Here is a 12,331-nt window from a genome sequence, read left to right on the forward strand (position 1 = left end):
TTGTAGATGGTTCACTAGTAGGTGTGGTGGAAGGAGAGTTGGTGGTATCAAATGATGTTGTGGTTGTTTTACTAGTCAGTGTCGTGGAGGAAGGAGAGGTGATGGTATCAGTTGATATTGAGTATGCTTCACTAGTAGGTGTAACGGAGGAAGGAGAGGTGGTGGTATCAGTGAATATTGTGGACGTTTGACTGGTAGGTGTAGTGATGGAAGGAGAGGTGGTGGTATCAGTGAATATTGTGGATGTTTCACTAGTAGGTGTAATGGAGGTAGAAGAGGTGGTGGTATCACTTAATATTGTGGATGTTTCACTAGTAGGTGTAATGGAGGAAGAAGAGGTGGTGGTATCACCAGTTGATCTTGTAGATGGTTCACAAGTAGGTGTGGTGGAAGGAGAGGTGGTGGTATCAAATGATGTTGTGGTTGTTTTACTAGTCAGTGTAGTGGCGGAACGAGAGTTGGTGGTATTGGTTAATATTGTGGATGTTTCAATGGTAGGTGTAGTGATGGAAGGAGAGGTGGTGGTATCAGTTGATATTGTGGATGTTTCACTAGTAAGTGTAATGGAGGTAGGAGAGGTGGTGGTATCAGTTAATAATGTGGACATTTCACTGGTAGGTGTAATGGAGGAAGGAGAGGTGGTGGTATCAGTTAATAATGTGGACATTTCACTGGTAGGTGTAATGGAGGAAGGAGAGGTGGTGGTATCAGTTGATATTGTGGATGTTTCACTAGTAGGTGTAATGGAGGTAGGAGAGGTGGTGGTATCACTTAATATTGTGGATGTTTCACTATTAGGTGTAATGGAAGAAGAAGAGGTGGTAGTATCACCAGTTGATATTGTAGATGGTTCACTAGTAGGTTTGGTGGAAGGAGAGGTGGTGGTATCAGTTAATATTGTAGACGTTTCATTGGTAGGAGTAGTGATGGAAGGAGAGGTGGTGGTATCAGTTAATATTGTGGATGTTTCAGTAGTAGGTGTAATGGAGGAAGGAGAGGTGGTGGTATCAGTTAATATTGTGGATGTTTCAGTAGTAGGTGTAATGGAGGAAGGAGAGGTGGTGGTATCAGTTGATATTGTGGATGTTTCAGTAGTAGGTGTAATGGAGGAAGGAGAGGCTGTGGGATCATTTAATATTATGGATGTTTCGCTAGTAGGTGTAGTGGTGGAAGGAGATGTGGTGGTATCAGTGAATATTGTGGATGTTTCAATGGTAGGTGTAGTGATGGAAGGAGAGGTGCTGGTATCAGTGAATATTGAGGATGTTTCAATGGTAGGTGTAGTGATGGAAGGAGAGGTGGTGGTATCAGTTAATATCGTAGACGTTTCACTGGTAAGTGTAGTGGAGGAAGGAGAGTTCGTGGTATTAATTGATATTGTGGATGTTTCACTAGTAGGTGTAATGGAGGAAGGAGAGGTGGTGGTGTCAGTTAATATTGTAAACGTTTCACTGGTAGGTGTAATGGAGGAAGGAGAGGTGGTGGTATCAGTTAATATTGTGGACATTTCACTGGTAGGTGTAATGGAGGAAGGAGAGGTGGTGGTATCAGTTGATATTGTGGACGTTTCACTGGTAGGTGTAATGGAGGAAGGAGAGGTGGTGGTATCAGTTGATATTGTGGATGTTCCACTAGTATTTGTAATAGAGGTAGGAGAGGTGCTGATATCACTTAATATTGTGGATGTTTCACTAGTAGGTGTAATGGAGGAAGAAGAGGTGGTGGTATCACCAGTTGATATTGTAGATGGTTCACTAGTAGGTGTGGTGGAAGGAGAGGTGGTGGTATCAAATGATGTTGTGGTTGTTTTACTAGTCAGTGTCGTGGAGGAAGGAGAGGTGGTGGTATCAGTTGATATTGAGGATGCTTCACTAGTAGGTGTAATGGAGGAAGGAGAGGTGGTGGTATCAGTGAATATTGTGGATGTTTCACTGGTAGGTGTAATGTAGGAAGGAGAGGTGGTGGTATCAGTTGATATTGTGGATGTTTCACTAGTAGGTGTAATGGAGTTAGGAGAGGTGGTGGTATCACTTAATATTGTGGATGTTTCACTAGTAGGTGTAATGGAGGAAGAAGAGGTGGTGGTATCACGAGTTGATAATGTAGATGGTTCACTAGTAGGTGTGGTGGAAGGAGAGGTGGTGGTATCAAATGATGTTGTGGTTGTTTTACTAGTCAGTGTATTGGAGGAAGTAGATGTGGTGGTATCAGTTAATATTGAGGATGCTTCACTAGTAGGTGTAATGGAGGAAGGAGAGGTGGTGGTATCAGTGAATATTGTGGATGTTTCACTAGTAGGTGTAGTGATGGAAGGAGAGGTGCTTGTATCAGGGAATATTGTGGATGTTTCAATGGTAGGTGTAGTGATGGAAGGAGAGGTGGGTGTATCAGTTGATATTATAGGCTTTTCACTGGTAGGTGTAATGGAAAAAGGAGAGGTGATGGTATCAGTTAATATTGTGGACGTTTCAATGGTAGGTGTAATGGAGGAAGAAGAGGTGGTGGTATCATCAGTTGATAATGTAGATGGTTCACTAGTAGGTGTGGTGGAAGGAGAGGTGGTGGTATCAAATGATGTTGTGGTTGTTTTACTAGTCAGTGTAGTGGAGGAAAGAGAGGTGCTGGTATCAGTGAATATTGTGGACGTATCACTGGTAGGTGTAGTGATGGAAGGAGAGGTGGTGGTATCAGTTGATATTGTGGATGTTTCACTGGTAGATGTAATGGAGGTAGGAGAGGTGGTGGTATCAGTTGATATTGTGGATGTTTCATTATTGAGTGTAATGGAGGAAGAAGAGGTGGTGGTATCACCAGTTGATATTGCATATGGTTCACTAGTAGGTTTGGTGGAAAGAGAGGTGGTGGTATCAAATGATGTGGTTGTTTTACTTGTCAGTGTAGTGGAGGAAGGAGAGGTGGTGGTATCAATTGATATTGAGGATGTTTCACTAGTATGTGTAATGGAGGAAGGAGGTGTGGTGGTATCAGTGAATATTGTGGACGTTTCACTGGTAGGTGTAGTGATTGAAGGAGAGGTGGTGGTATCAGTTGATATTGAGGATGCTTTACTAGTAGGTGTAATGGAGGAAGGAGAGGTGGTGGTATCAGTGAATATTGTGGACGTTTCATTGGTAGGTGTAGTGATGGAAGGAGAGGTGGTGGTATCAGTTAATATTGTGGACGTTACACTGGTAGGTGTAATGTAGGAAGGAGAGGTTGTGGTATCAGTTGATATTGTGGATGTTTCAGTAGTAGGTGTAATGGAGGAAGGAGAGGCTGTGGGATCATTTAATATTATGGATGTTTCGCTAGTAGGTGTAGTGGTGGAAGGAGATGTGGTGGTATCAGTTAATATTATGGACGTTTCACTGGTAGGTGTAATGGAGGAAGGAGAGGTGGTGGTAGCAGTTAATATTGTAGACGTTTCACTGGTAGGTGTAGTGATGGAAGGAGAGGTGCTGGTATCAGTGAATAATGTGGATATTTCACTGGTAGGTGTAGTGATGGAAGGAGAGGTGCTGGTATCAGTTGATATTGTGGATGTTTCACTAGTAGGTGTAATGGAGTTAGGACAGATGGTGGTATCACTCAATATTGTGGATGTTTCACTAGTAGGTGTAATGGAGGAAGGAGAGGTGGTGGTATCAGTTGATATTGTGGATGTTTCACTAGTAGGTGTAATGGAGGTAGGAGAGGTGATGGTATCACTTAATATTGTGGATGTTTCATTATTGAGTGTAATGGAGGAAGAAGAGGTGGTGGTATCACCAGTTGATATTGTATATGGTTCACTAGTAGGTTTGGTGGAAAGAGAGGTGGTGGTATCAAATGATGTGGTTGTTTTACTTGTCAGTGTAGTGGAGGAAGGAGAGGTGGTGGTATCAATTGATATTGAGGATGTTTCACTAGTATGTGTAATGGAGGAAGGAGGTGTGGTGGTATCAGTGAATATTGTGGACGTTTCACTGGTAGGTGTAGTGATTGAAGGAGAGGTGGTGGTATCAGTTGATATTGAGGATGCTTTACTAGTAGGTGTAATGGAGGAAGGAGAGGTGGTGGTATCAGTGAATATTGTGGACGTTTCATTGGTAGGTGTAGTGATGGAAGGAGAGGTGGTGGTATCAGTTAATATTGTGGACGTTACACTGGTAGGTGTAATGTAGGAAGGAGAGGTTGTGGTATCAGTTGATATTGTGGATGTTTCAGTAGTAGGTGTAATGGAGGAAGGAGAGGCTGTGGGATCATTTAATATTATGGATGTTTCGCTAGTAGGTGTAGTGGTGGAAGGAGATGTGGTGGTATCAGTTAATATTATGGACGTTTCACTGGTAGGTGTAATGGAGGAAGGAGAGGTGGTGGTAGCAGTTAATATTGTAGACGTTTCACTGGTAGGTGTAATGGAGGAAGGAGAGGTGGTGGTATCAGTTAATAATGTGGTCATTTCACTGGTAGGTGTAATGGAGGAAGGAGAGGTGGTGGTATCAGTTGATTTTGTGGATGTTTCACTAGTAGGTGTAATGGAGGTAGGAGAGGTGGTGGTATCACTTAATATTGTGGATGCTTCACTATTGAGTGTAATGGAGGAAGAAGAGGTGGTGGTATCACCAGTTGATATTGTAGATGGTTCACTAGTAGGTTTGGTGGAAAGAGAGGTGGTGGTATCAAATGATGTGGTTGTTTTACTAGTCAGTGTAGTGGAGGAAGGAGAGGTGGTGTTATCAATTGATATTGAGGATGTTTCACTAGTAGGTGTAATGGAGGAAGGAGGTGTGGTGGTATCAGTGAATATTGTGGACTTTTCACTGGTAGGTGTAGTGATGGAAGGAGAGGTGGTGGTATCAGTGAATATTGTGGACGTTTCACTGGTAGGTGTAGTGATGGAAGGAGAGGTGCTGGTATCAGTGAATATTGTGGATGTTTCAATGGTAGGTGTAGTGATGGAAGGAGAGGTGGTGGTATCAGTTAATATTGTAGACGTTTCACTGGTAGGTGTAGTGATGGAAGGAGAGGTGGTGGTATCAGTTAATATTGTGGACGTTTCACTGGTAGGTGTAATGGAGGAACGAGAGGTGGTGGTATCAGTTAATATTGTGGACGTTTCACTGGTAGGTGTAATGGAGGTAGAAGAGGTGGTGGTATCACTTATTATTGTGGATGTTTCACTAGAAGGTGTAGTGATTGAAGGAGAGGTGCTGGTATCAGTGAATATTGTGGATGTTTCAATGGTAGGTGTAGTGATGGAAGGAGAGGTGCTGGTATCAGTGAATATTGAGGATGTTTCAATGGTAGGTGTAGTGATGGAAGGAGAAGTGGTGGTATCAGTTAATATCGTAGACGTTTCAATGGTAGGTGTAATGGAGGAAGGAGAGGTGGTGGTATCAGTGAATATTGTGGACGTTTCACTGGTAGGTGTAGTGATGGAAGGAGAGGTGGTGGTATCAGTGAATATTGTGGATGTTTCAGTAGTAGGTGTAATGGAGGTAGAAGAGGTGGTGGTATCACTTAATATTGTGGATGTTTCACTAGAAGGTGTAGTGATTGAAGGAGAGGTGCTGGTATCAGTGAATATTGTGGATGTTTCACTGGTAGGTGTAGTGATGGAAGAAAAGGTGGTGGTATCAGATAATACTGTGGACGTTTCACTGGTAGGTGTAATAGAGGAAGGAGAGGTGGTGGTATCAGTTAATATTGTGGACGTTTCACTGGTATGTGTAATGTAGGAAGGAGAGGTGGTGGTATCAGTTGATATTGTGGATGTTTCAGTAGTAGGTGTAATGGAGGAAGGAGAGGCTGTGGGATCATTTAATATTATGGATGTTTCGCTAGTAGGTGTAGTGGTGGAAGGAGAGGTGGTGGTATCAGTTAATATTATGGACGTTTCACTGGTAGGTGTAATGGAGGAAGGAGAGGTGGTGGTATCAGTTAATATTGTGGATGTTTCACTGGTAGGTGTAATGTAGGAAGGAGAGGTGGTGGTATCAGTTGATATTGTGGATGTTTCACTAGTAGGTGTAATGGAGGAAGGAGAGGTGGTGGTATCAGTTAATATTGTGGATGTTTCACTGGTAGGTGTAATGTAGGAAGGAGAGGTGGTGGTATCAGTTGATATTGTGGATGTTTCACTAGAAGGTGTAATGGAGTTAGGAGAGGTGGTGGTATCACTTAATATTGTGGATGTTTCACTAGTAGGTTTAATGGAGGAAGAAGAGGTGGTGGTATCACCAGTTGATAATGTAGATGGTTCACTCGTAGGTGTGGTGGAAGGGGAGGTGGTGGTATCAAATGATGTTGTGGTTGTTTTATTAGTCAGTGTAGTGGAGGAACGAGAGGTGGTGGTATCAGTTAATATTGTGGACGATTCACTGGTAGGTGTAATGGAGGAAGGAGAGGTGGTGGTATGAGTTGATATTGTGGATGTTTCACTAGTAGGTGAAATGGAGGTAGGAGAGGTGGTGATATCACTTAATATTGTGGATGTTTCACTAGAAGGTGTAATGGAGGAAGAAGATGTGGTGGTATCACCAGTTGATATTGTAGATGGTTCACTAGTAGGTGTGGTGGAAGGAAAGGTGGTGGTATCAAATGATGTTGTGGTTGTTTTACTAGTCATTGTAGTGGAGGAAGGAGAGATGGTGGTATCAGTTGATATTGAGGATGCTTCACTAGTAGGTGTAATGGAAGAATGAGAGGTGGTGGTATCAGTGAATATTGTGGATGTTTCAATGGTAGGTGTAGTGATGGAAGGAGAGGTGCTGGTATCAGTGAATATTGAGGATGTTTCAATGGTAGGTGTAGTGATGGAAGGAGAGGTGGTGGTATCAGTTAATATCGTAGACGTTTCTTTGGTAAGTGTAGTGGAGGAAGGAGAGTTCGTGGTATTAATTGATATTGTGGATGTTTCACTAGTAGGTGTAATGGAGGAAGGAGAGGTGGTGGTATCAGTGAATATTGTGGATGTTTCAATGGTAGGTGTAGTGATGGAAGGAGAGGTGCTGGAATCAGTGAATATTGAGGATGTTTCAATGGTAGGTGTAGTGATAAAAGGAGAGGTGGTGGTATCAGTTAATATCGTAGACGTTTCAATGGTAGGTGTAATGGAGGAAGGAGAGGTGGTGGTATCAGTGAATATTGTGGACGTTTCACTGGTAGGTGTAGTGATGGAAGGAGAGGTGGTGGTATCAGTGAATATTGTGGATGTTTCACTAGTAGGTGTAATGGAGGTAGAAGAGGTGGTGGTATCACTTAATATTGTGGATGCTTCACTAGTAGGTGTAATGGAGGAAGGAGAGGTGGTGGTATCAGTGAATATTGTGGACGTTTCACTGGTAGGTGTAGTGATGGAAGGAGAGGTGGTGGTATCAGTGAATATTGTGGATGTTTCAATGGTAGGTGTAGTGATGGAAGGAGAGGTGCTGGTATCAGTGAATATTGAGGATGTTTCAATGGTAGGTGTAGTGATGGAAGGAGAGGTGGTGGTATCAGTTAATATCGTAGACGTTTCACTGGTAAGTGTAGTGGAGGAAGGAGAGTTCGTGGTATTAATTGATATTGTGGATGTTTCACTAGTAGGTGTAATGGAGGAAGGAGAGGTGGTGGTGTCAGTTAATATTGTAAACGTTTCACTGGTAGGTGTAATGGAGGAAGGAGAGGTGGTGGTATCAGTTAATATTGTGGACATTTCACTGGTAGGTGTAATGGAGGAAGGAGAGGTGGTGGTATCAGTTGATATTGTGGATGTTTCACTAGTAGGTGTAATGGAGGTAGGAGAGGTGGTGGTATCACTTAATATTGAGGATGTTTCACTATTAGGTGTAATGGAGGAAGAAGAGGTGGTGGTATCACCAGTTGATATTGTAGATGGTTCACTAGTAGGTGTGGTGGAAGGAGAGGTGGTGGTATCAAATGATGTGGTTGTTTTACTGGTCAGTGTAGTGGAGGAAGGAGAGGTGGTGGTATCAGTTGATATTGAGGATGTTTCACTAGTAGGTGTAATGGAGGAAGGAGGTGTGGTGGTATCAGTGAATATTGTGGACGTTTCACTGGTAGGTGTAGTGATGGAAGGAGAGGTGGTGGTATCAGTGAATATTGTGGACGTTTCACTGGTAGGTGTAGTGATGGAAGGAGAGGTGCTGGTATCAGTGAATATTGTGGATGTTTCAATGGTAGGTGTAGTGATGGAAGGAGAGGTGGTGGTGTCAGTTAATATTGTAGACGTTTCACTGGTAGGTGTAGTGATGGAAGGAGAGGTGGTGGTATCAGTTAATATTGTAGACGTTTCACTGGTAGGTGTAATGGAAAAAGGAGAGGTGATGGTATCAGTTAATATTGTGGACGTTTCAATGGTAGGTGTAATGGAGGTAGAAGAGGTGGTGGTATCACTTAATATTGTGGATGTTTCACTAGTAGGTGTAGTGATGGAAGGAGAGGTGCTGGTATCAGTGAATATTGTGGATGTTTCAATGGTAGGTGTAGTGATGGAAGGAGAGGTGGGTGTATCAGTTGATATTATAGGCTTTTCACTGGTAGGTGTAGTGATGGAAGGAGAGGTGGTGGTATCAGTTAATATTGTGGACGTTTCACTGGTAGGTGTAATGGAGGAAGGAGAGGTGGTGGTATCAGTTGATATTGTGGACGTTTCACTGGTAGGTGTAATGGAGGAAGGAGAGGTGGTGGTATCAGTTGATATTGTGGATGTTCCACTAGTAGTTGTAATAGAGGTAGGAGAGGTGCTGATATCACTTAATATTGTGGATGTTTCACTAGTAGGTGTAATGGAGGAAGAAGAGGTGGTGGTATCACCAGTTGATATTGTAGATGGTTCACTAGTAGGTGTGGTGGAAGGAGAGGTGGTGGTATCAAATGATGTTGTGGTTGTTTTACTAGTCAGTGTCGTGGAGGAAGGAGAGGTGGTGGTATCAGTTGATATTGAGGATGCTTCACTAGTAGGTGTAATGGAGGAAGGAGAGGTGGTGGTATCAGTGAATATTGTGGACGTTTCACTGGTAGGTGTAGTGATGGAAGGAGAGGTGGTGGTATCAGTGAATATTGTGGATGTTACACTAGTAGATGTAATGGAGGTAGGAGAGGTGGTGGTATCACTTAATATTGTGGATGTTTCACTAGTAGGTGTAATGGAGGAAGAAGAGGTGGTGGTATCACCAGTTGATCTTGTAGATGGTTCACTAGTAGATGTGGTGGAAGGAGAGGTGGTGGTATCAAATGATGTTGTGGTTGTTTTACTAGTCAGTGTAGTGGAGGAAGGAGAGGTGGTGGTATCAGTTGATATTGAGGATGTTTCACTAGTAGGTGTAATGGAGGAAGGAGAGGTGGTGGTATCAGTGAATATTGTGGACGTTTCACTGGTAGGTGTAGTGATGGAAGGAGAAGTGGTGGTATTAGTTAATATTGTAGACGTTTCACTGATAGGTGTAGTGATGGAAGGAGAGGTGCTGGTATCAGTTAATATTGTAGACGTTCCACTGGTAGGTGTAGTGATGGAAGGAGAGGTGCTGGTATCAGTTAATATTGTAGACGTTTCACTGGTAGGTGTAGTGATGGAAGGAGAGGTGCTGGTATCAGTTAATATTGTGGACGTTTCACTGGTAGGTGTAATGGAGGAAGGAGAGATGGTGGTATCAGTTAATATTGTGGATGTTTCACTAGTAGGTGTAATGGAGGTAGGAGAGGTGGTGGTATCACTTAATATTGTGGATGTTTCACTAGTAGGTGTAATGGAGGAAGAAGAGGTGGTGGTATCACCAGTTGATCTTGTAGATGGTTCACTAGTAGGTGTGGTGGAAGTAGAGGTGGTGGTATCAAATGATGTTGTGGTTGTTTTACTAGTCAGTGTTGTGGAGGAAAGAGAGGTGGTGGTATCAGTTGATATTGAGGATGTTTCACTAGTAGGTGTAATGGAGGAAGGAGAGGTGGTGGTATCAGTGAATATTGTGGACGTTTCACTGGTAGGTGTAGTGATGGAAGGAGAGGTGGTGGTATCAGTTAATATTGTAGACGTTTCACTGGTAGGTGTAGTGATGGAAGGAGAGGTGGTGGTATCAGTTAATATTGTAGATGTTTCACTGGTAGGTGTAATGGAGGAAGGAGAGGTGGTGGTATCAGTTAATATTTTGGACGTTTCACTGGTAGGTGTAATGGAGGTAGAAGAGGTGGTGGTATCAGTTGATATTGTGGATGTTTCACTAGTAGGTGTAGTGATGGAAGGAGAGGTGCTGGTATCAGTGAATAATGTGGATATTTCACTGGTAGGTGTAGTGATGGAAGGAGAGGTGCTGGTATCAGTTGATATTGTGGATGTTTCACTAGTAGGTGTAATGGAGTTAGGAGAGATGGTGGTATCACTCAATATTGTGGATGTTTCACTAGTAGGTGTAATGGAGGAAGGAGAGGTGGTGGTATCAGTTGATATTGTGGATGTTTCACTAGTAGGTGTAATGGAGGTAGGAGAGGTGATGGTATCACTTAATATTGTGGATGTTTCATTATTGAGTGTAATGGAGGAAGAAGAGGTGGTGGTATCACCAGTTGATATTGTATATGGTTCACTAGTAGGTTTGGTGGAAAGAGAGGTGGTGGTATCAAATGATGTGGTTGTTTTACTTGTCAGTGTAGTGGAGGAAGGAGAGGTGGTGGTATCAATTGATATTGAGGATGTTTCACTAGTATGTGTAATGGAGGAAGGAGGTGTGGTGGTATCAGTGAATATTGTGGACGTTTCACTGGTAGGTGTAGTGATGGAAGGAGATGTGGTGGTATCAGTGAATATTGTGGACGTTTCACTGGTAGGTGTAGTGATGGAAAGAGATGTGCTGGTATCAGTGAATATTGTGGATGTTTCAATGGTAGGTGTAGTGATGGAAGGAGAGGTGGTGGTATCAGTTAATATTGTAGACGTTTCACTGGTAGGTGTAGTGATGGAAGGAGAGGTGGTGGTATCAGTTAGTATTGTAGACGTTTCACTGATAGGTGTAATGGAGGAACGAGAGGTGGTGGTATCAGTTAATATTGTTGACGTTTCACTGATAGGTGTAATGGAGGTAGAAGAGGTGGTGGTATCAGTTAATATTGTAAACGTTCCACTGGTAGGTGTAGTGATTGAAGGAGAGGTGCTGGTATCAGTTAATATTGTGGATGTTTCACTGGTAGGTGTAGTGATGGAAGGAGAGGTGGTGGTATCAGTTAATACTGTGGACATTTCGCTGGTAGGTGTAATGGAGGAAGGAGAGGTGGTGGTATCAGTTAATATTGTGGACGTTTCACTGGTAGGTGTAATGTAGGAAGGAGAGGTGGTGGTATCAGTTGATATTGTGGATGTTTCACTAGTAGGTGTAATGGAGGAAGGAGAGGCTGTGGGATCATTTAATATTATGGATGTTTCGCTAGTAGGTGTAGTGGTGGAAGGAGAGGTGGTGGTATCAGTTAATATTGTGGACGTTTCACTGGTAGGTGTGATGGAGGAAGGAGAGGTGGTGGTATCAGTTAATATTGTGGACGTTTCACTGGTAGGTGTAATGTAGGAAGGAGAGGTGGTGGTATCAGTTGATATTGTGGATGTTTCACTAGTAGGTGTAATGGAGTTAGGAGAGGTGGTGGTATCACTTAATATTGTGGATGTTTCACTAGTAGGTGTAATGGAGGAAGAAGAGGTGGTGGTATCACGAGTTGATAATGTAGATGGTTCACTAGTAGGTGTGGTGGAAGGAGAGGTGGTGGTGTCAAATGATGTTGTGGTTGTTTTACTAGTCAGTGTATTGGAGGAAGTAGATGTGGTGGTATCAGTTAATATTGAGGATGCTTCACTAGTAGGTGTAATGGAGGAAGGAGAGGTGGTGGTATCAGTGAATATTGTGGATGTTTCACTAGTAGGTGTAGTGATGGAAGGAGAGGTGCTTGTATCAGGGAATATTGTGGATGTTTCAATGGTAGGTGTAGTGATGGAAGGAGAGGTGGGTGTATCAGTTGATATTATAGGCTTTTCACTGGTAGGTGTAATGGAAAAAGGAGAGGTGATGGTATCAGTTAATATTGTGGACGTTTCAATGGTAGGTGTAATGGAGGTAGAAGAGGTGGTGGTATCACTTGATATTGTGGATGTTTCACTAGTAGGTGTAGTGATGGAAGGAGAGGTGCTGGTATCAGTGAATATTGTGGATGTTTCAATGGTAGGTGTAGTGATGGAAGGAGAGGTGGGTGTATCAGTTGATATTATAGGCTTTTCACTGGTAGGTGTAGTGATGGAAGGAGAGGTGGTGGTATCAGTTAATATTGTGGACGTTTCACTGGTAGGTGTATTGGAGGAAGGAGAGGTGGTGGT

At 42.9% G+C, this 12,331-nt stretch overlaps 2 protein-coding genes across 2 annotated transcripts; both read left to right on the forward strand.

The window, feature by feature from the left end:
- The first annotated feature begins 323 nt into the window (after positions 1 to 323).
- LOC137627323 (uncharacterized) lies at positions 324 to 1,704 on the forward strand. The gene is made up of 3 exons (XM_068358407.1): positions 324 to 914; positions 1,050 to 1,514; positions 1,699 to 1,704. The coding sequence occupies exons 1-3, from the start codon at positions 324 to 326 to the stop codon at positions 1,702 to 1,704; spliced, it is 1,062 nt and encodes a 353-aa protein (XP_068214508.1).
- Positions 1,705 to 10,214: 8,510 nt separating this feature from the next.
- On the forward strand, positions 10,215 to 12,189 carry LOC137627324 (uncharacterized). The gene is made up of 4 exons (XM_068358408.1): positions 10,215 to 10,679; positions 11,295 to 11,463; positions 11,644 to 12,059; positions 12,184 to 12,189. The coding sequence occupies exons 1-4, from the start codon at positions 10,215 to 10,217 to the stop codon at positions 12,187 to 12,189; spliced, it is 1,056 nt and encodes a 351-aa protein (XP_068214509.1).
- Positions 12,190 to 12,331: the final 142 nt, after the last annotated feature.

The sequence above is a fragment of the Palaemon carinicauda genome, chromosome 35 (assembly GCF_036898095.1).
Source record: "Palaemon carinicauda isolate YSFRI2023 chromosome 35, ASM3689809v2, whole genome shotgun sequence".
Lineage (NCBI taxonomy): Eukaryota > Metazoa > Arthropoda > Malacostraca > Decapoda > Palaemonidae > Palaemon > Palaemon carinicauda.